This window comes from Sciurus carolinensis, chromosome 9, assembly GCF_902686445.1.
Source record: "Sciurus carolinensis chromosome 9, mSciCar1.2, whole genome shotgun sequence".
Classification (NCBI taxonomy): Eukaryota; Metazoa; Chordata; class Mammalia; order Rodentia; family Sciuridae; genus Sciurus; species Sciurus carolinensis.
In genome coordinates this window covers 71,739,684-71,764,742 of record NC_062221.1, presented here as the reverse complement: position 1 = coordinate 71,764,742, position 25,059 = coordinate 71,739,684, and the positions used below count along the sequence as shown (strand labels likewise).

At 37.0% G+C, this 25,059-nt stretch overlaps 1 protein-coding gene across 1 annotated transcript in view; it reads right to left on the bottom strand.

Annotated features, from left to right (window-relative positions):
• Polq (DNA polymerase theta) overlaps positions 1 to 25,059 on the bottom strand; it is a 162,029-nt gene that overhangs the window by 113,752 nt on the left and 23,218 nt on the right. The window contains 1 exon segment of the mRNA XM_047563134.1: positions 5,686 to 5,832. Coding sequence (XP_047419090.1) covers positions 5,686 to 5,832 — 147 coding nt within the window.

Below are 25,059 nucleotides of genomic sequence, written 5' to 3'. Positions count from 1 at the left end.
TCAACAAGCAGAGGCACCTCTGCCCTCTAGCAGGGAATATACCCCACCTGAAGACCACCACCCCTAGAGAGGCAGCTACCTAGGGGAACACCGAAGTATCAACTTCCTCTAAGACTTCAGGCTACTGAAGGATAAGAGGGGATACACTAGCAATCTTCAGGGACATTATAAGTCAATAGAGGAAATCTGCAACATCTCTGCAGTCCACTGATACCTGAACGACATGAGAAAACAAGGGAAGAAAATGCCTCAAACAAATCTGGATGTTATATCAATAAAATCCAATGACAGCATGGCAGAAGAAATGTCAGAAAGGGAGTTCAGAATGTACATAATCAACATGATAAGGGAAGCAAACGATGAAATGAAGGAGCAAATGCAGGCATTGAATAAACGCACCAATAGACAGTTAAAAGAGCAAATACAGGAAGCAAAAGACCATTTCAATAAAGAGTTAGAGATATTGAAAAAAAACCAAACAGAAATCCTTGAAATGAAGGAAACAATAAACCAAATTAAGAACTCCATAGAAAGCACAACCAATAGGATAGAACAGCTGGAAGACAGAACCTCAGATATTGAAGACAAAATATTTAACCTCGAAAACAAAGTCGAACAAACAGAGAAGATGGTAAGAAATCATGAACAGAATCTCCAAGAACTATGGGATATCATGAAAAGGCCAAATTTGAGAATTATTGGGATTGAGGAAGGCTTAGAGAAACAAACCAAAGGAATGAACAACCTATTCAATGAGATAATTTCAGAAAATTTCCCAAACCTGAAGAACGAAATGGAAAATCAAGTTCAAGAGGCTTATAGGACTCCAAATACACAAAATTACAACAGACCCACACCAAGGCACATTATAATGAAAATACCTAACATACAAAATAAAGACAGAATCTTAAAGGCTGTGAGAGAAAAGAACCAAATTACATTCAGGGGGAAGCCAATACGGATATCAGCAGATTTTTCAATCCAGACCCTAAAAGCTAGAAGGGCCTGGAATAACATTTTTCAAGCCCTAAAAGAAAATGGATGCCAACCAAGAATCTTATACCCAGCAAAACTTACCTTCAGATTTGATGACGAAATAAAATCCTTCCATGATAAACAAAAGCTAAAAGAATATACAAAAAGAAAGCCAGCATTACAGAACATTCTCAGCAAAATATTCCATGAAGAAGATATGAAAAACAAAGAAGCAAATCAGCAAAGGGAGGAGATATCCTAAAGGAACTCTCAAATAAAGAGGAACCAAGTTGTGTCAAAAATAAGCAAATAAATGAATAAAATGAGTCAAACGACCGGGAATACAAATCATATCTCAATAATAACCCTGAATATTAACGGCCTGAATTCATCAATCAAAAGACATAGACTGGCAGATTGGATAAAAAAGAAAGATCCAACAATATGTTGCCTGCAAGAGACTCATCTCTTAGAAAGAGATACCCATAGACTAAAGGTGAAAGGATGGGAAAAAACTTACCATGCACATGGACCCAGCAAAAAAGCTGGGGTATCCATCCTCATCTCAGATAAAGTGGACTTCAAGCCAAAGTTAATCAGAAGGGATAAAGAAGGACATTTCATAATGCTTAAGGGAACCATAAATCAGCAAGACATAACAATCATAAATATCTATGCCCCAAACAGTGGCTCACCCATGTATGTCAAACAAATCCTTCTCAATCTCAGAAACCAAATAGACCATAACACAATAATACTAGGTGATTTTAACACGCCTCTCTCACCACTGGACAGATCTTCCAAACAAAAATTGAACAAAGAAACCATAGATCTCAATAACACAATCAATAATTTAGACTTAACAGACATTTATAGAATATACCATCCAACGAAGAGCGAATACACTTTCTTCTCAGCAGCACATGGATCCTTCTCTAAAATAGACCATATATTATGCCACAAAGCTAATGTTAGCAAATACAAGAAGATAGAGACACTTCCTTGTATTTTATCAGACCATAATGGACTGAAACTAGAAATAAATGAAAGAGCAAAAAACAGAAATTACTCCAACACCTGGAGATTAAACAATATGCTATTATATGAGGAATGGATAACAGAAGATATTAGGAAGGAAATTAAAAAATTCTTAGAGGTAAACGAGAACAAAGAAACATCGTATCAAAATCTCTGGGACACTATGAAAGCGGTACTTAGAGGAAGATTTATTTCATGGAGCGCATTTAATAAAAGAAGTAAAACTCAAAAAATAAATGACCTAACACTACAGCTCAAATCCCTAGAAAAAGAAGAACAGACCAACACCAAAAGTAGTAGAAGACAGGAAATAGTTAAACTCAGAGCTGAAATCAACGAAATTGAAACGAAAGAAACAATACAAAAAATTGACAAAATAAATAGTTGGTTCTTCGAAAAAATAAACAAAATTGATAAACCTTTAGCCACACTAACAAAGAGAAGACGAGAGAAAACCCAAATCACCAAAATTCGGAATGAACAAGGAAATATCACAACAGACATGACTGAAATACAAAACATAATTAGAAGCTATTTTGAAAATCTATATTCCAACAAAATAGAAAATTTCGAAGATATCAACAAGTTTCTAGAGACCTATGAATTGCCTAAACTAAACGAGGAGGACATACACAATTTAAATAGACCAATTTCAAGTAATGAAATAGAAGAAGTCATCAAAAGCCTACCAACAAAGAAAAGTCCAGGACCTGATGGTTTTTCAGCCGAGTTCTACAAAACCTTTAAAGAAGAGCTCATTCCAATACTTTTCAAAGTATTCCATGAAATAGAAGAGGAGGGAACCCTCCCAAACTCATTCTACGAAGCCAATATCACCCTGATACCTAAACCAGACAGAGACACATCAAGGAAAGAAAATTTCAGACCAATATCCTTAATGAACATCGACGCAAAAATTCTCAACAAAATTTTAGCAAATCGCATACAAAAATGTATTAAAAAGATAGTGCATCATGATCAAGTGGGTTTCATCCCAGGGATGCAAGGTTGGTTCAACATCAGGAAATCAATAAATGTAATTCACCATATCAACAGACTTAAAGTCAAGAATCACATGATTATTTCAATAGATGCAGAAAAAGCATTTGATAAAATACAGCACCCCTTCATGCTCAAAACACTAGAAAAAATAGGGATAGTGGGAACGTTCCTTAACATTGTAAAGGCCATCTATGCTAAGCCCATGGCTAATATTCTTCTTAATGGTGAAAAACTGAAAGCATTCCCCCTAAAATCTGGAACAAGGCAGGGATGCCCTCTCTCACCACTCCTATTCAATATCGTCCTTGAAACTCTAGCCAGAGCAATTAGACAGACCAAAGAAATTAAAGGGATACGAATTGGAAAAGAAGAACTCAAACTATCCCTATTTGCTGATGATATGATTATATACTTAGAGGAACCAGGAAATTCCACCAGAAAACTCTTAGAACTCATAAGTGAATTCAGTAAAGTAGCAGGATACAAGATCAATGCTCATAAATCCAATGCATTTTTATACATAAGTGATGAATCTTCAGAAAGAGAAGTTAGGAAAGCTACTCCATTCACAATAGCCTCGAAAAAAATAAAATACTTGGGAATCAATCTCACAAAAGAGGTGAAAGACCTCTACAATGAGAACTACAGAACACTAAAGAAAGAAATTAAGGAACACCTTAGAAGATGGAAAGATCTCCCATGTTCCTGGATAGGCAGAATTAATATTGTCAAAATGGCCATACTACCAAAAGTGCTATACAGATTCAATGCAATTCCAATTAAAATCCCAACGATGTACCTTACAGAAGTAGAACAAGCAATCATGAAATTCATCTGGAAGAATAAGAAACCCAGAATTGCTAAAGCAATCCTTCGCAGGAAAAATGAAGCAGGGGGTATTGCAATACCTGAACTTCAACTGTACTACAAAGCAATAGTAACAAAAACGGCATGGTATTGGTACCAAAATAGACAGGTAGATCAATGGTACAGAATAGAGGACACGGACACAAACCCAAACAAATATAATTTCCTCATACTAGACAAAGGGGCCAAAAATATGCAATGGAGAAAAGATAGCCTCTTCAATAAATGGTGCTGGGAAAATTGGAAATCCATATGCAACAAAATGAAAATAAACCCATATCTCTCGCCGTGCACAAAACTAAACTCAAAATGGATTAAGGACCTCGGAATCAGACCAGAGACCCTGCAGATTATAGAAGAAAAAGTAGGTCCAGATCTTCAACATGTTGGCTTAGGACCAGACTTTCTCAACAGGATTCCCATAGCACAAGAAATAAAAGCAAGAATCAACAACTGGGATAGAGTCAAACTAAAAAGCTTTCTCTCAGCAAAGGAAACTATCAGCAATGTGAAGAAAGAGCCTACAGAGTGGGAGAAAATCTTTGCCAATCATACTTCAGATAGAGCACTAATCTCCAGAATCTATAAAGAACTCAAAAAACTCAACACCAAGACTACAAATAATCCAATCGACAAATGGTCTAAGGAAATGAACAGATACTTCACAGAAGAAGACATACAAACAATCAACAAACATACGGAAAAATGTTCAACATCTCTAGTAATAAAAGAAATGCAAATCAAAACCACCCTAAGATTCCATCTCACCCCAATCAGAATGGCGATTATCAAGAATACAAGCAACAACAGGTGTTGGCGAGGATGTGAGGAAAAAGGTACACTCATACATTGCTGGTGGGGTTGCAAATTAGTGCAACCACTCTGGAAGGCAGTATGGAGATTCCTTAAAAAACTTGGAATGGAACTACCATTTGACCCAGCTATCTCACTCCTTGGCCTATACCCAAAGGACTTAAAATCAGCATACTACAGAGATACAGCCACATCAATGTTCATTGCTGCTCAATTCACTATAGCCAGATTGTGGAACCAACCTAGATGCCCTTCAGTTGATGAATGGATAAAGAAACTGTGGCATATATATACAATGGAATATTACTCAGCCATAAAGAATGATAAAATTATGGCATTTGCAAGCAAATGGACGAAATTGGAGAATATCATGCTAAGTGAGATAAGCCAATCTCAAAAAACCAAAGGAAGAATGATCTCGCTGATAAGTGGATGATGATACATAATGGGGCGTGGGAGGGGTTAGTTTTAGGGTTAGAGTGAGGGTTAGGGAGGGGGGCAAGAATGGGGGAAGGAAGGACTGTATAGAGGGAAAAGAGGGATGGGAGGGGTGGGGGGAAGGGGAAAAAATAACAGAATGAATCAACCAACATCACCCTATGTAAACGTATGATTACACAAATGGTATGCCTTTACTCTATGTACAAACAGAGAAAGAACATGTATTCCATTTGTTCACAATAAAAAAAAAAAAAGAAACATAATAATTTTAGAATTTACTTCCCCAATGATTCAAAAAAGACTACATAGTATTTATACACTGCATAGATAAGTAAACTTGAACACATTTGTTTTACTCTTATTTAACTTAATCATGCAATTTCTTAAAATGAAACCTAAGAATATTGAAATTAACAAAATATTTCTTGTTAGTAATAATGAGATAATAAGATATTTCTTGTTAATAAATGAACACAAATATAAAAATGAAGAAATTGAGAATTTTTAGAGAGGGCTTCTTGATAGCAGATTATAAATATGAAATAATACCTGCGTGATGAAATGCTACTCCCCATGGTACAGTGTTTTGTAACACAACGTCCAGTCCTGAAGGTGAACGTTTTAACTGGTCCATTACTTCCAGGAGGCCTTTTTGTTCCAGAATCACTGGTGGAAATTCGGATGGTTTCACCAAACCTGACACATACACAAAAAAACACCTCAACACTGTTACCTCTTAAAGTGTTATTAGTCTACATCATGACAGAGATAAATACGAGGGAATGGTTCAAAAACTGCTGCGTACTGTAAAGACCTAAGGATTTTTAAAACTACTGATACTTGAACACTGTGATGTGATTGGTGTAGGGTGTAACCTGCACATAAGGAATCTTTAATTCTTTCCAGGTTATTTTAAATGGGCACCAAAGTTTAGAAACTCTGCATTAGGATGATACCAAACCCACTGGTGGGGGATCAAAGGTACCTGCTAAAGGAAGGAAAGGATTACAGATACTAATTACCATTCAAAGCCTAAAACCCTTGCTGAAGGTGCGTGTCCAACCAACCAGCAGTACCAGTACCATCTTGTTCTCTATGAAAAGTATTCCAGCCTAATCTGGAATAACCATTCACACAATACCTTCTGGCTGTGTTTCTCTCTGTAACCTTATACCTGAGTAAGACTTTAAATATCTTAAATGCAGAAACTATGGTTTCTTTTTTTTTTTCCCACATTTTTTACTGGTGTATTATAGTAAATATTGGTGGGATTTGTTGTTACATATTCATATGTGCACATAATATGAATATGATTTAGCCAATATCACTCCCCAGTACTCCCCGGTTATGACCCACCCCTTGGTCCTTTTCCTCTACTTATCATCCTTTGATTTTTATGAAATCCACCCCCCACCTTTACTTTCCTTTATCCTCTCATTTTGTTTTGTGTTTTTGTGGTGCTGAGGATTGAATCCAGGGCCTTGTGCTTGCAAGGCAAGCACTCTACCAACTGAGCTATCTCCCCAGCCCTTCCTTTATCCTCTCTAGCTTCTGCATATGAGAGAAAATATATGACCCTTAACCTTCTGAGTTTGACTAATTTTGCTTAACATGATGGTATCTAGTTCTATCCATTTTCTTGCAAATGACATAATTTCATTTTTCTTTATCTGAGTAAAACTCCATTGTTTATATGTACATTTTCTTTAGCCATTCATCTGTTTTGATAAACACCTAGGCTGGTTTCATAGTTTGGATATTGTGAATAGTGCTGCTATAAACATGGGTATGGATGTATCACTGTAGTAAGATGACTTTAATTTTTCAGGATAAATACTAAGAAATGGTTAAAGCTAGGTCACGTGGTGGTTCCATGTCTAGTCTTTTGAAGACTTTCCACACTGATTCCCACAGTGACTGTACTAATATGTAGTCCAACCAACAGTGTAAAAGTGTACATTTCTCTCCACATCCTCTCCAGCATTTATTATTTGTATTCTTGATGACTGCCATTCTGACTGGTATGAGATAAAATCTCAGTATAGTTTTGATTTACATTTCACAAATTGCTAAAGATTTAAACATTTTTTCATGTATTTGTTGATCAATTGTATTTCTTCTTTTGAGAAGTGTCTGTTTAATTCATTTGCCCATTTATTAACTGGGTTATTTGATTTTTTTCAGTGTATTTTTAGTTCATATATATTCTAGATATTAATCCTCTACCAGAAGAGTAGCTAGCAAAGATAATCTCCTATTCTGTGGGTTCTCTCTTCACATTCCTAATTGTTTCCTTTGTTGTGCAGAAGTTTTTAATTTGGTGCTGTCCCATTTATTATCTCTTGGCATTATTTCCTGATCTGTAGGGGTCCTATTGAGAAAGCCATTGCCTGTACCTCAAAGCTGGAGTGTTAACCCTACATTTTCTCCTAGGAATTGTGCATGGTTTCTGGTCTAATTCTGAGGTCTTTGATTCACTTTGAGTTGACTTTTGTGGAAGGTGAGAGATGAGGGTGTAGTTTTGTTCTTCTGCATGTATATAATCAGGTATCCCAACACCATTTGTTTAAAAAGTTGTCTTTTCTCCAATGTATATTTTTGGAACCTTTGTCAAGGATCAGATGACCATGTCCGCGTGAATTTGTCTTTGTGCCTTATATTCTGTACCATTGGCCAATGTATCTGTTTTTATGCCAGTGCCATGCAGTTTTTGTTATTTCAGTTCTGTAGTGTAATTTGAAGTCAGATATTGTGATGCTTCCAGCATTGTTTTTTTGGCTTCGAATTGCTTTGGCTATTCTGGCTCTTTTATTCTTCCAAATAAATTTTAGGACTGTTTTTTCTAGTTCTGTGTAAAATATCACTGGCATTTTGATGAGGGGGTTGTGTCAAATTTGTATATTGCTTTTGATAGTATGACCATTTTAATAATATTAATTCTGCCTATCTGTGAACATGGGAGTCTTTCAATCTGAGATCTTCAATTTCATTGTTCAATGTTCTATAATTTTCATGGTAGAGGTCTTTTACTTCCTTGCTTAGATTTATTCCTAGGAATTTTTTTTTTTTTTTTTTTTTTTTTTTTTAGGCTATCGTGAAGGGAACTGTTTTCCTGATTTCTTCCTCAGGAGATTCATTGTTGGTATATAGGAAAGCTATTGTTTTTTATGTGTTGATTTTATAACTGCTACTTTGTCAAATTTTTTTATTAGCTCTAGCAGTCTTTTGGTGGATTTTTTTTTTTTTTGTATCTTCTAAGTATAGGACCACGTCATCTGCAAACTGTGATAATTTGACTTCGTCCTTTTCTATTTGTATGTCTTTTATTTAATTCTCTTGCCTAATTGCTCTGGCTAGAATTTATAGAACTGTATTAAATAGAAGTGGTGAGAGTGGATATCCTTGTCTTGTCCTAGATTTTAAAGGAGATGCTTTCAGTTTTTCCCCATTTACTTAAGGTTGGCTTTGGGTTTTTAATACATAGCTTTATGATGTTGAGACAGGTTCCTTCTTTCCCTAGTTTCTTCAGTGATTTTATCATGAATGGGTGCAGAATATGTTGAAGGCTTTCTCTGCATCTATTGAGATTACTATATCATTTTTGTCCTTAATTCTGTTAATGTGATGAATTACATTTATTGATTTCCATATCTTAAGCCATCCTTGCATCTCTGAAATAAAACTGACTTGGTTGTGGTGTACAATCTTCTTAATGTGTTGTTAAACACAATTAGATAATATTTTATTAAGTGTTTTTACATCTAAATTCATCAGTGATAATGGTCTATAGTTTTCTTCCCTTGAAGTGTCCTAATCTAATCTGGTTTTGGTATGAGTGTGTAAAATGGCTTCATAAAATGAATTTGAAAGTGTTCCATCACTTTCTATTTCATGGAATAATTTGAGGAGGGTTAGTTCTTCTTTAAAGATATGGTAGAATTCAGCTGAGAATCCATCCAGTCCTGAACTCTTTTGTTGGAAGTCTTTTTATTACTGCTTGTATCTCATTAAAAGTTATTAGCCTCTTTAGATTTTCTATGTCCTCTTGATTAAATTTTGGCAGACAGTTTTTGTCTAGAAATGTATCCATTTCTTCTAGGTTTTCCAATTTATTGGAGTATAAGTTTTCAAAATAGTCCCTAATGATCTGCTGGATTTCTGAGATATCTATGGTGATTTCTGCTTTTTCATCTCATCTCTAATTTTATTAATTTGGTTTTTCTCCCTTTTTCTTTTGTTTAGTTTGGTTAAGGGCTAATTAATCTTGTTTACTTTTTCAAAGAACCACTGTGTTTCATGAATTCTTTGCATTTTCTTTATATTCTCAATTTTACCGATTTTAACTCTGATCTTAAATTATGTCCTTCCTTCTACTGGTTTTGGAATAAGTTTGTTTTTCTTTTTCAAGGGCCTTAAGGTGCATAATTAGGTTGTTTATTTGAGATCTTTCTGATTTTCTTATATATACACTCATAGGTATAAGTGTTCCTCTTAGAACTGCCTTCATAGTGTTCCAGAGGTTGAGGTTCTGGTATCACTATTCTTATTTGAATCTAAGAATTTTTAAATTTCTCCCTTGATTTCTTCTATTACCCATTCATCATTCAAAAGATTACTCTTTAATCTCCATGTGTTTATATAGTTTCTGTAGGGTTTGGTTGTATTAATTTCTAATTTCATTCCATTATAATCTGATCAGGTGCAAGGAATTATACCATATTTTTGTATGTACTAAGAGTTGCATTGTGTCCTAAAATATGGTCTATTTTGGAGAAGGTTCTATGAGCTGCTGAGAACAAAGTGTATTCAGCTGTTGATGGGTGAAAATTTTCATAGCTGTTTTTACAGGTCCATTTGATTTATAGTATTTTACAGGTCCAAAGTCTTTAATGACTTTGTGTCTTAATGATCTATCTAATGGTGACAGAGGTGTTGAAATCACACAGTATTATTGTACCAGGGTCTATCTAGAACTTCAATTTGAGTAGTGTCTCTTTTATGAATTTAGTTGCAACCACATTTGGGGCATAAATATTTATTATTGTTATGTCTTCTTATCAAATTGTTCTCTTTACCAATATAAAGTGACCTTTTATCTCTTCTAATTTTGATGTGAAATCTGCATTGTCAGGCATGACAGTAGCTAATCCTGCTTGTTTTAAAGTTCCATTCACATAGTATTTCAATTTCCATCTTTTCACATTCAGCCTACAGTTGTCTGCCTGTAAACATCTCTTTCAAACTACATGTAGTTGGGTCTTGTTTTTTAATCCAATCTTCCAACTTGTGTGTTTTAATTGGAGAGTGGAGACTATTTACAATCAATGTTATTATACAGAGATGTTAATTAATTCCTGTGATTTTATTTTATTTGTTGTATTTAATATGGTCCTCTTTCTCATTTGCTTAGTTACTCTTCAAATGAGATTTTTTTCTTTTGTGAGCTCTGAAGGGTTATTTTTTTTAAATTTCTTCTGTGTGCAGTATTTCTTTGAGTTCTGTTGTGCCATTTTTGTAGTCATGAATTCTTTTAGTTTCTGCTTATCTTGGAAGTTTTTATTTTATCTTCAATACTGAATGATAGTTTGCTGGATATAGCAGTTTGGTTGACAGTTATTTTCTTTCAGGACTTGGAACATATCTCTCTCTTGCAGAGTTTGTGCTGAGAAAACAGAAGTGATCCTGATTGGCTTGCCTCTAAATTTAATGTGATGCTTTTCTCTTGAGGCTTTTAAAAATCTATCATTGTTCTCTGAGTTCAGCAGTTTAATTATAATGTGTCGTAGAGAGGTTATTTTTTGATCTGTCTACTTGGGGTTCTGAATGCCTCCTGTATCTGGTTGTCCATCTCATTCTGAAGGTTTGGAATGGCAAAATGCTTCCATGCTTTAAAATGTCACTTTGAGACAGATCAGGCTTTCCTTATTAACTTCCAAAAATATATTTAAATTCCTATTCCAGTGCAAAGAGTAGCATAACATTGTATATATAACTTATTGACAACATGTTACTTTATCCAGCTATGAAATGTCAAGTGACATGAGTAAATATCAATCAAATTTGTTATTTATATAGAAATCTGAGACTATTGAAATAATTTTAGTTTGAAGAACACCAACTTGGTAAAGTGTTCTTCCCTAAGCTTTACATTTAACTAAGTTTAACTTTTTTTCTTTTGTACCAGGGACTGAACTCTGGGGCACTTGAGCACTGAACCACATCCCTATCCCTATTTTGCACTTTATTTAGAGACAGGGTCTCACTAAGTTGTTTAGTGCCTCACCATTGATGAGGCTGGCTTTGAACTTGTCATCCTCCTATCTCAGCCTCCTGAGTCTTTGGGATTACAGGCATGCACCACCACACCCATTAAGTTTAATTTCTGTTTGCTTTGACTAAGTCTATTTCTGATCCTTAACACTGTTTTCTAAATGTATAAGAGATTTAAGGCTATCCTTTCATTTTTGCTGCTACTAACCCATGCAGACCTGTGATTACTGTTACCATTTAAAAGTTAAACTCTAAGATTACAATTTAGAACCCCTACTGTATGGTAACAATAATCACAGATCTTCATGGGTTATCAGTACTAGCAAAAATCAAAGGATAGCCTTAAATCTCTTATAAATTTAGGAAACAGTGTTAATGATCGGAAATAAATTTAGTCAACACAAACAGATGTAAGACAGGTCTTCAAATGACAGTGTGGCCCTTCTATGTATACAGTGTATAAAAGAGAGAACTTACTGGTTACCTCCCCAGTAAACCTTGATAAACTTATTATTCTATAAACTGTAACATAACACTTAGACAAGGCTCAGATTGATATAGTTCTCAGATGTATACTTACATCTAGTCACGTATATTTAGGGAGACAACTATATTGTTTTAACCTAAAATAGCTGTTTATCTAACCAGTTACAAAGTGATCACTTACAAACCCTAATTTCCTTTAAGACTGGAGCCTGGCCATTAGTTTGGATTTTTGACTTTTCTATTCTTTGTATTAAAGTATAGCTAAAGATTAACTGTCATTAATTTATGTGTGAAGCAATGTACACTGTCTTTTTGGTGAGTTTAGTTCAGCAGCAGAGTTTCTACCCTGTTAATTTGTAGTGTTGCTGTAGGTTCCCAGCACCTCACAGAACAGGGGGAAACAAACAACAGCAACAACCAATGCAAACAATACACAGCATTAAATTAAATACTTGGTTCTTACTATGATATCTATAGTGTTAACTACCACAAAAAAAAAAAAAAAGCAGAAATGATAGGGTCAGCAATTGCCAACAGCAAAAACAGTAAGTAACCATGAACTTTATCTGGTATTAAAGCAAACAACAGGTGTCAACTGTGTCATCCACAGCAGTAATAATTGCAACAGCATTAATGGTGGGGGTAGGAGTTATATAAGCCAATTAGTACTAAAAAATGGTAAGAATACAATCAACTAAGAGAAAAAATGTGATAGGAAGGCAGAAAAGAGTTCATAATTTAAAAATGTGAACAAAGAACCAGGCATGGTGGTGAATGCCTGTAATCCCAGTGGATCAGTGGTGAGGCTGAGGATGTGGCTCAGTGGTTAAGCATCCCTGAATTTAATTTCCAGCACACACACACAAAAAAAAAAAGTGAACTGAGAATGTAGAAGAGATGTAGCACATGATGGTTATAAGGAAGGAGGAGAAAAAGTAGAAATAACAAAGTAAAGGAGAGTGAAACAGAGAACAATAGAATTTGGCTGTTAGGAGAAGAGAAAAAAACAAACAGACAAATGAAAAACAATATAAAACAAAACAAAAATATACCAATCAAAAACCCTAACTCTCAAAGGACAAGGCAAGGGAAAATAACAACCTTTAAAAAAAATGCTAAAGGGCTGGGGAGATAGCTCAGCTGGTAGAGTGCTTGCCTCACAAGCACAAGGCCCTGATTTCAATCCCCAGTACCAAAAAAAAAAAAAAAAAATGCTAAAAATGAGAAAACAAGAAACAAATATGTATATTTATATTTGCCCAGGACCCAATCAGCACAGCAAAAACACACAAACAGAGAAGAAAGAAAAAAAAAAAAAAGATTCCTAATGAAAAATTAAGGAATACGTTCTACTGAGGTGGTCAAAGCAGTCAACAAGAATAGATGGACACTAGGAGGAAGCAAGATGGCAGGCTAGAGGAAGGCTGTATTTGTTGCTCCATGACCTGGAATCCAAGCAGCAGGAATACTTCTCTGTGAGTAGGTAAAAGAGGGATTTCTCTAAAACTTAATATTGGATAGTCAGAGTGCCTTAGAGACTTAGAAATTTGGGTACATTAAAGAAAAAAGACAACATTGAAGCCAAGCTGACAGTAGTCCCAGCAGTAATACCAATAGCAGCTTGGCCAGCCACAGCACAGAGGGAGGGAAAAACGCTGAGAAATACAATGGACAGACTTAGGGCAGAAAATCCTCAGATCGGTGGGTAGCTTGCCCTGGGCTGATCCAGAAGTTATTCTACCCAGTACACTGGTGCATGAAGGGCACCCCATGTTTCCGACTGTGTGTGGAGAGCCAAAGCAACAGCCATCTTGAGGTGATGGTGCTGGGGCACTAGCTAAGTGAACCAAGAGGTCTGAGGTGGGTCCAATACAGGGTCCTGGCACTCACCACATAACCTAGACTGTGTCTAACAAGTGAGAGCAAAAGCAGGCACAGACAGAACTTTACCCAGGGGAATACAAGACAGAGAGGAGAGCCCAGCTCCCTTCCCACTTTGAGTATGGCAGCTTGCAAGACTGGTTGAAGTGGGTCAGGAATTTGAATGGGTGGGTGTGATTACTCTTCTGGACAAAGCCCAGCAAGCCTGGAAAGGTGTGGTCTGTGGATAGATGAAGGGGTGAAAGACTGGCTCCCCCTTCCCACGAAAGGAAACCTGAGTAGACTCCAGGGATATAGTCTCCAGCAGAGATCAGTAACTGTTGGGTCCTGGAGGTACATTGATCTAATCTCTTCAGAGCAGTCACTACTGGGCAAAGCCCCCATGGCCTGGCTAGACCTAAGCCCTAACTTCAGGAACTCCAATCCCAGAAATCTGCAGCAGACCCACACTGGGAGTGCATCAAACTGGTGGTGCAGACGAACCTCCAGCCAACAATACTTCCCATAGCACCCTACCTCATGATGCCAAGAAGGGAAACTAAGAATTTTTGAAATCCAACTGGCAACTTGGTGAGCAACATGAAAAGAGGAAGGGTTTAACAGTCCATGGTCCTACTCTTGTGTCAGTATATACCTTAGAAGAGATAGAAAGTTTGACATAGATGATGAACATATATTCTGATTGACTATTTTGATCACCTCAATGGAAATGATTACCTAATTTTTCATCAGGAATCAGCAATTTTTTTCTAATATTTTTATGTACATGCTGAATGGTTAAAGGACATTTATACACATAAATATTTGTTTCTTTTTTTTCTAATTTATAGCACCTTTTTGAATGTACTTACTTTTCCTTGCCTTGTCTTTTGAAGGTTAGGATCTTTCATTAGTTTTTGATTAGTATTTTTTGGGTTTGTTTTATATTGTTCTTCATTTGTCTATTTCTTTTGTTTCTCTTTCTATCTATTCTTTTGCTAACAGCCACATTCTATTTTTCTTTCTCTTTCACTCTTCCTATAATTTTTACTTCTATTTTATTTCCTCCCTCATAAACATCACATCCTGTATCTCTTCTACATTATCTCTGTTCACGTTTTGAAATTGTGAACTCTTTTCTACCCACCCATCTCATTTTCTTTCCTCTTAATAAGCTTCTTACTATCTTTTAGCATGAATTAGTTTATATAATGCCTGCTCCCAGCATTAATACTATTACAAGTATTACTGTGGTGGATATCACAGATGACACCTGTTGTTTGATTTAATGCCAGATATAATGAATGATTACTTACTGTTTTTACTGAGGGCAATTGCTGACCCCACCATTTCTGTTTATTGTGCCAATTAACATTGTAGATGTCATAGTAGGAAGTATTTAATGCTATATGTTGCATTTGTTGTTGCTATTATTTCTCTCTCCCTAAATTGTGAGGTACTGGAAATCTAAGGGACACTATAAGTACAAAGAGTACAAACTCTGCTGCTTCTGAAACATATTGATAGATGGGTAGACATACAATCAATATAAAAAAGAATGGGAACAAACCATCCAAAACAACCCCAAATGCCTCAACAACAGACTCCACTGTCACCGCAGTGGAGGAAATGTCAGAGAAGGAATTTAGAAAGTCTACAGTTAAAATACTGTATTTAGTAAAGATGATATAAGGACTGAAATCTGAGAAAATACAAGAAGTGAAAGATCACTTCAATAAGGACATAAAGATTCTGAAAAAGGATCAATTAGAAATCCTCAAAATGAAGGGATCAATAAACCAAATTAAATATTCAGTGGAAAGCATCATCAATAGACCACCTGAAAGACAGATTTTTAAGTATCCAACACAAAATATATAAACTTGAAAATAAAGTTGACCCTAGAGAAATGATACTAAGAGACCATGGACAGAATATTCACAAAATATGGGATAACATGAAAAGGCCAAATTTAAAATTCACTGAAACAGATGAAGGTTCTGAAAAACAAACTAATGGAATGGACAATCTTTTCAATGAAATAATGTCCCCCCAAAATTCAAACCTTAAGAATGAAATGGAAATTCAAATACAGGAGGCATACAGGATTCCAAATAAACAAAATTACAAAATAGCCACACCAAGACATACTATTACAAAAATGCCTAGCATACAGACTATAGATAGAATTTTTAAAGATGCTAGAGAAAAACAACAAATGACATTTAGAAGTAAACCAAACTGCATCTCAACAATTTTTCAACCCAGACCCTAAAAGCTAGGAGGTCTTAGAAGAATTCAAAGCTCTGAAAGAACATGAATGCCAACCAAGAATACTATACTACCAAGAACATTAGGCTTCAGAATTGAACATGAAATAAAAACCATCCACAAGCCAGGTGTGGTGGAGCACGCCTATAATCCAAATGGCTTGGGAGGCTGAGACAGGAAGATCATGAGTTCAAAGCCAGCCTCAGTAACATAGCAAGGCCCTAAGCAACTTAGGGAGAGCATGTCTCTCTAAAGGACATGGACACAAACCCAAATAAATACAATTTTCTCATACTAGACAAAGGGGCCAAAAATATGCAATGGAGAAAAGATAGCCTCTTCAACAAATGGTGCTGGGAGAATTGGAAATCCATATGCAACAGAATGAAACTAAACCCATATCTCTCACCATGAACGAAACTAAACTCAAAATGGATTAAGGATCTCAGAATCAGACCAGAGACCTTGCATCTTATAGAAGAAAAAGTAGGTCCAGAGCTTCAACATGTCGGCTTAGGACCAGACTTCCTCAACAGGACTCCCATAGCACAAGAAATAAAAGCAAGAATTAATAACTGGGATAGATTCAAACTAAAAAGCTTTCTCTCAGCAAAGGAAACTATCAGCAATGCGAAGAAAGAGCCTACAGAGTGGGAGAAAATCTTTGCCAATCATACTTCAGATAGAGCACTAATCTCCAGAATCTATAAAGAACTCAAAAAACTCTACACCAAGAATGCAAATAATCCAATCGACAAATGGGCTAAGGAAATGAACAGATACTTCACAGAAGAAGATCTACAAGCAATCAACAAACATATGGAAAAATGTTCAACATCTCTAGTAATAAGAGAAATGCAAATCAAAACCACCCTAAGATTCCATCTCACCCCAATTAGAATGGCGATTATCAAGAATACAAGCAACAACAAGTGTTGGCGAGGATGTGGGGAGAAAGGTACACTCATACATTGCTGGTGAGGCTGCAAATTAGTGCAGCCACTCTGGAAAGCAGTGTGGAGACTCCTTAGAAAACTTGGAATGGAACCACCATTTGACCCAGCTATCCCACTCCTCAGCCTATACCCAAAGGACTTAAAATCAGCATATTACAGAGATACAGTCACATCAATGTTCATAGCTGCTCAGTTCACAATAGCCAGATTGTGGAACCAACCTAGATGTCCTTCAATTGATGAATGGATAAAGAAAATGTGGTATATACATACAATGGAATATTACTCAGCCATAAAGAATGATAAAATTATGGCATTTGCAGGCAAATGGATGAAACTGGAGAATATCATGCTAAGTGAGATAAGCCAATCTCAAAAAACCAATGGACGAATGATATCGCTAATAAGTGGATGATGACACATAATGGGGGGTGCGAGGGGTTAGTGTTAGGGTTAGAGTTAGGGTTAGGGAGGGAGGCAAGAATGGAGGAAGGAAGGACTATATAGAGGGAAAAGAGGGGTGGGAGGGGTGGGGGGGGAAGGGAAAAAATAACAGAATGAATCAAACAACATTACCCTATGTAAATTTATGATTACACAAATGGTATGCCTTTACGCTATGTACAGAGAAACAACATGTATCCCATTTGTTTACAAAAAAAAAAAAAAAAAAAAGGGACTGGAGATGTGGTTCAGTGGTTAAGTACCCCTGGGTTCAATCACCAGAATCAAAAAACAAAAACAAAAACAAAACCTTCCACAATAAACAAAAGCTAAAAGAATTTATAACTGGAAAGCCTCTACTATAAAATATACTCAATAAAATATTTCAAAACAAAGATAGAAAAATAAAAATGAAAACCAGCATAGGGAGGAAATTCTAGAAGAATAGTCAATCAAAGGAGACTCATTACACTTTAAAAAAGGATTAAATCAAAATAATAGGGAATAAAAATCATCTCTCACTAATAACGTTCAATATAAATGGTCTAGAAGAATGAATCAAAAGACAGGCTGGCAGATTGGATTACAAAACAAGACCAAACAATACGCTGTCTCCAAGAGACTCACCTCTTAAACAAAGACATAAACAACAAATTGGAGAACCTGGGAGAAGTGAATAAATCCTATAAATAAAATCATACCAAGACAAAATCACTAAGAAACAAAATCTAGACACACAAAAAGTGATTGCAAAAGTAATCAAATCCTTTCAAAAAAGTAAAGTCCAGGAACACAAGGTATCACTGCTGAATTCTATATCATGCAGGGGGGAAAAATACTGATAACGAGCCTTCTCAAATCCTGCAAAAACTTGAAAAAGAAACACATTCAGATATATTTTACAAGGTCAGCACTACTCTATAACAAAGCTAGATAAGAATGCCAGGAGAAAATAAAATTAAAGGCCAATATCCCTGATGAATATGGATTCAAAATTCCTCAACAAAATAACTTAGCTAGTAAACTAAATTCATCAGTATATTCAATAATTATAGACCATGATGAATTGGGATTTATCTGTGGGGTCCAGAACTGTTCAACATTTACAAGTCAATAAAGGTAGTCCACCATATCAATAGAATGATGGACAACAATCATTATCATTTCAACACATGCTGAAAGAGCATTTGACATAATTCATCATCCTTTTATGATAAAAACTCACAACGAATTAGGTTTATAAGGAATATATCTCAATATCATAAAAGCCATCTATCACAGATAAGTCCATAGCTAAATTATATTCAAAAGTGAAAAGGTGAAAACTGTACCCAAAGACAAGGATGCCTACTCTCACCACTCAGATTCAACATAATATTTGAAAGTCTTACAGAACTTATGAAAGAAAAAGAAATAAAAGACAAATTGGAAAGAAAGAAATTAAAATGTCTGTCAAGATGGCATGATCTCATTTACACAAAATCCTAAAAGCTATTAGAAAATGTTAGAATAAAAGAATTTAGTAAAGTTTCTGGGTACAAAATCAACATACAAAAATAAGTAGCAGACAGATGTTGGAAGATGGCAGATTGGAGGAACTGAGCACATGTCCTGCTTCTCCACAAGACAAAGCCAAAACAACAGGAGTATAGCTGCTTGTTGAGTTGGGTGGCCTTAGCAGAGCAATGGAAGAGAACAGTAGAGAGAAAGACCTGGAGAAGCCCATAGATTTTGAAAAATAGAAGAGTGGGAGAAAAAGTGCCACACCACTTAACACACGGTATCAAGGCAGAGGGAGGGGAAATAACTCTGGAAGAGGGAGGGTCCCAGAGAACTCCACTAGTGCAGAACTGGGCACCTTGCAGACAAGGTGCAAACAAGTTAAGAGACCTGGGGATTGCATAGCAACCTGGCTCTGGAGAGGTTCTCTAAACTTCCCAGAATATTCTCATGGAACTATCATCAGGAGCTAACTTGAGAAGAGTCCTATTGTCTGAGTTGACGCCTCTGGGGATTAGAGACCCAAGAATTTCCTTATCTCTGGGACTCTGAACTCTATGACAATTTCACTGCACTAACATAGTAATGGCTGCCTCTTGAGACAGTATGGACCAAAGGAGAGACACTGACACAACCCACTGAAAATTCTATGACACAGGAAAACAGACGGTAACACGGAGGAGAGCAGGAGATGCTTACCTTTGAAACTGGTGGTTCAGGAAACCTGCTAACAGTCTTGGGGAGTGAAGAGTCCCAAGTGAATTTTTGTGAGAATCAAGTATGAGGGGACTGATAATGTTGGCAGTGGACAGTATGTATGAAACCTGGTAACCTGCCTCCCAGAAGAGCCATAGCCTCTCACCACCTACGGTGGTGTCCAGGGATGTGCTGCCATTTTCCCTGTCCTTAGAACATGTAGGTCAAAAAGTTACAGACAAAATTTTTACTTAGTGAGCTCAGCATTCTGACTTAGCTTGTCAATGTGCCACAATGACAATATTTGCCCTGCACTATGGAGAGAATCTCTGCATTCCATGCTAGCACATTCTAGTGTCCAAAGCAGATGAGAGGAATTCCAGCTAACTTTGGCAACTGATTCAATCCTATTAATCACCTGAGGAGCAGGACAACAGAAAGAACTAGGGGGTGAATGACAAAAGACTTCACTCTGTCTGCAGGGTACAAAGCTTAAGAAAATCCAAAGAGAGAATTTGATCAGCATAGATTGCAATCATTCACTCTCCCCACCTCATTGAGGTGCCATGATGGGATAACATTGCTATTTAAAAATTTTAGAGTTTTCTTTCTTGTTTTCCCCCTTTTACTTTTATCCTCTTTTCTTGTCTTCAGACAGCCAGGAAACACTTGTCCTGAGGATCTCAGATTCTACTTTTGGCAAAGGAGGCGTATCTGCCTCAGACATTGGCAACATGATAATCTCCAGGCTGACCAGCTTTACCCTACACTGACATTCCCACCCAAACATTCCTCAGGCCATGCAAACAGGCCAAAAACAGAAACAGAAGACATCCCAGCAAACAGGATGGGCAGGAAAGAACACACGTGGGCTCCACAAGTGTGGCAATGGGAACTGCACCCACACAGGCAACACCTCCTCTACAAGATCAGAAAGCAGTGGCTTCCATGTGGGCAGCAGGGACCTTAGGAACCTGGCAGGGGCATTGATGGGCTTCTCACTCTCACCCCTATATAGCATCCTCTGTGCTGACACAACACTATGCCTTGTGCCCTACATACTGTGCTATAATGCACATTACGTTTCAGTTAATAACATTAAAAAAATGCTGAAAGGTCATGAGGGGAGACATAGAGATGCTTAGCACTCGCATCCTGAGTCATGAGGGTGGGGCGGACACTAGGATTCCTTCACGTCCTATGCACAGTAGCACTTGGGCAACACAGGAGTCTCACGCTCACTGTGCCAAGGTCTCACACTCACTGTGTAACTGCTTCTGTTCAGGGTTGTGAAAATGGTTGTCATGTCTGGGTTGCGGGACTCCTGCCCATAAACTCCTGTGCATTTTGAAATTGCACTGACCTAAACATTCATCTTCCCCACCCTACCCCCAGACTGTGCTTGTGACCAGTAGGCAAGAAGAGGTCACAGGAAATTGTGGACCACAGGAGAACGTGGGAAGAACAGGCATTGGGACCAAGAGTAGAAAAGGGATGGTGGCTGTAGGAATGGAGTGCATGGTTTCAGGGCTTCTTGATGGAGGGGCCTCAGCAAGAAGGGGTTCTGCCTTCACCTGCCTGAATAATGTAGCAAAAGAACTCTTTTTAACCTGGAGAGGAATAGTCACCTTGCACACTAGCAGAAAGGTCAGTTATTTCTAGGAACAACAGGGGGCACACCAACCTGACAAGTCCCAATCCTGCTCACTGGCAGGAAGGGGGGAAAAGAGCCCAGGAAGTCCTGTCATTCCACTCCATAGACAAAAATCACACAAAATGCACAAAAGGAATTCCTTGGAGATCCAAGATGGCAGACTAGAGGGAGTTTGCATTCCTTGTTGCTCCATAACTTGGGATTCAAGCAGAGGAAATACTGTTTCTCTACAAGGTCGTTGTTGCTACCCACCAATCCCCGGCTGTTTACCCCATTTATCCACAGTGATCATTCACCATCTGCCAGCATATCGCCTGCCTTTTGAGTGTAGATTGCTCACTAAGTGCCACCTGTTACCCATCATTTGCCCATTTGCCTGCTTCTTGCCTGCTCATCACCCGCCTTTCATCTAGTCATCACCCACTGTTGGACATCCACTAGCGGATTGTCCCCCATTAGCTTGCAGTCCAGCCGCAGATGGCCAGCAGATTGCCTGCTGCCCACTGTTGCCTGGAAGTCCATTGTCACAGTACCCACAGGTTTGGTTTCATGTGGTTGTCGCCATTTTAGGACAACAGCCAGGGCCTGCAGGTTTGCCGCCACCACCTCCACCATCTGAGGGTGCGGCTACCTCATCTGGGGACTCAGGCCAGGTCCTGGAGATACATGGGGTATCTGCAGGGCATGTTGCACCTAAGGTCTTTCTGCTCAGTGTGGTAATGATTGCTATCTGGCTACCTCTTTGCTCCTTGGTGTGAGTGCATCCCTGATGGTCTCTGCAAGTTGAAAGGGCACTGAGATCTTAGGACTGTAGCAAGACAGGCCCTGGGGAAGCTGAAGCCCAGGTCCATCAGATTGCAGCTGGGTTTGCGTGGGCCAATCTGGGTCTACCAAGTCTGTGGAAAGCAGGAGAATAGGGGCAGTTTCCTGGGGGAGCACAGGTTGAAGAAACTGGAGAAAACTGAGCTCTTTCCAGCTCTGTGAGTCCTGATACGTGTAGGGACGGAAGAAGCCAGCTACAGCAGGTGGGAGGACTAACTGTAAGAGGGTATGAAGACATCTTGCCATCAGCTCACCCACCCAACTGGTCTTGCACCCACTGTATTGGAGTTAACTTCAAATTTCAGACAACCCCACCTATCAGTGAAGAATGGCGCTGAGAAAATTTTTGAAAGCCAACAGAAGCAATCATTCAATTTTCCATTGAATCTTTCCATCTTTTTTTTTCTTTTTTCACCCTCTCTCTCACACCTCTACCATCCTTGAGTTCAAATATTTTTCATGCATCTATTTATTGAGGAATGGACTGTCTGAATAGCATATGATAGTTTTGTTGTATATTCTTATATTATTAAGAAAAGCCCAGGACCAGACAAATTCTCAGCCAAGTTCTACAAGACCTTCAAAGAAGAATTAACAACACTCCTCAAATTATTCAATTAAATAGAAAAGGAAGGAACACTTATAAACTCATTCTATGAGGCTAGTATCACCCTGATACCAAAACCGGACAAAGACACATCAAGGAAAGAAAATGTGAAACTAACATCCCTGATGAACATAGATGTAAAAAAAAAAACTCAATAAAATTCTGGCAAATCACATACAAAAACATATAAAAAGATGGTGCACCATGATCAAGTGAGGTTCATCCCTGGAATGCAAGGTTGGTTCAACATATGGAAATCAATAAATGTAATTCATCACATCAATAGGCTTAAAGTTAAGAATCATATAATCATTTCAATAGATGCAGAAAAAGCATTTGATAAAATACAGCACCCCTTCATGTTCAAAACACTAGAAAAAACAGGGATAGTAGGAACTTACCTCAGCATTGTAAAGGCTATCCATGCTAAACCCAAGGCCAGCATCATTCTAAATGGAGAAAAACTGAAAGTATTCCCTCTAAAAAATGGAACAAGACAGGGATGCCCTCTTTCAGCACTTTTATTCAATATTGTCCTGGAAACTCTAACCAGAGCAATTAGAACAAAGAAATTAAAGGGATATAAATAGGAAAAGAAGAACTCAAATTATCACTATTTGCTGATGACATGATTCTACATGTAGAGAATCCAAAAAATTCCACCAGAAAACTAGAACTAATAAATGAATTCAGCAAAGTAGCAGGATACAAAATCAACATACATAAATCTAATGCATTTCTATTCATAAGTGATGAATCCTCTGAAAGAGAAAACTACCCCATTCACAATAACCTCAAAAAAAAATATATATATATATATATACATGGGAATCAATATAACAAAAAAGGTGAAAGACCCCTACAATGAAAACTACAGAACACTAAAGAAAGAAATTAAAGAAAATCTTAGAAGATGGAAAGATCCCATGTTCTTGGGTAAGCAGAATTAATATTGTCAAAAGTGCTATACAGATTCAATGCAATTCCAATTAAATTCCCAATGGCATACCTCATAGAAATAGAGAAAGCAATCATGAAATTCATTTGGAAGAATAAGAGACACACAATAGCCAAAGCAATCCTAAGCAAAAACAATGACGCTGGAAGAATCATAATACCTGATCTCAAATTATTCTACAGAGATAAGTGACAAAAACAGCATTGTATTGGCATCAAAATAGGCATGAAGACCAGTGGAATAGAAAAGAAATCACAGGGACAAAGACACAAAGTCATCTGATATTTGACAAAGGTGCCAAAAATATATGTTGGAGACAAGGACTTTTTAATGAATGGTGTCAGAAAAACTGACTGTCCATACACAAAATAATCAAATTAGATCCCTCTCACCCTATACAAAGGTCTAATCAAAGTGGATCAAAGACTTAGCAATTAGACCAGAAATCTTTCAACTGCTAGAAGAAAACATAAGTCAACATTCTATCATGTTAGTGCTGGCACTGACTTCCTTAATAAGACCTCTCTAAAATTCAAGGAATAAAACCAAGAATAGATAAGTGGGATGCCATCAAATTATAAAGCCTCTGCACAGCAAAGGAAATGATTAGGAATATGAAGAGAGACCCAAGTGAATGGGAGAAAATCTTTGCCAGCTACTCCTCTGACAGGGGATTAATATCCAGAAATATAAAGAATTCAAACAGGTTAACAGCAAAAATAAAATAAAAATAATTCAATCAATAAATGGACAAAATATATTTCTCAAGAAAAAAAAAACACAAATGGCCAAGAAATATATTTTAAAAAGTCAACATCTCTAGCAATCAGAGAAATGCAAATGCAAACTACACTAAACTTTCATCTTACTCCAGTCAGAATGACAATTGCTATAGTAGATCAAAATATATTGCATGCTTTCATAATTATGTCAAAGTGGACTCTACTGTCACATGTAACTAAAAAGAACCAATAGAAAAAGAATACAAATAGTAAATGCTGGCAAGGATGTGGGAGCATAGGTACACTCATATATTGTTGATGGGATTGAAAATTAGTACAACCACACTGGAAGGTGGTATGGATATTCCTCATAAAACTAGGAATAGAATCACCATATGATCCAGCTATCCCACTCCTTGATATTCATCCAAAAGAACTAAAATCATCATTCTATTGTGATACAGCTACATCAATGTTTATAGAGGCACAATTTACAATAGCCAAATTATGGAACCAGTCCAAATTCTCATCAATAGATGAATGGAATAAAAAAAAGTGATAAATATACACAATGGAGTTTTACTCAATCATAAAGAATAAAATTACTGCATTTGCAGGCAAATGAATGGAAATGGAGAGCATTATGCTAAGTGAAATAAGCCAGACTCAGAAAAATC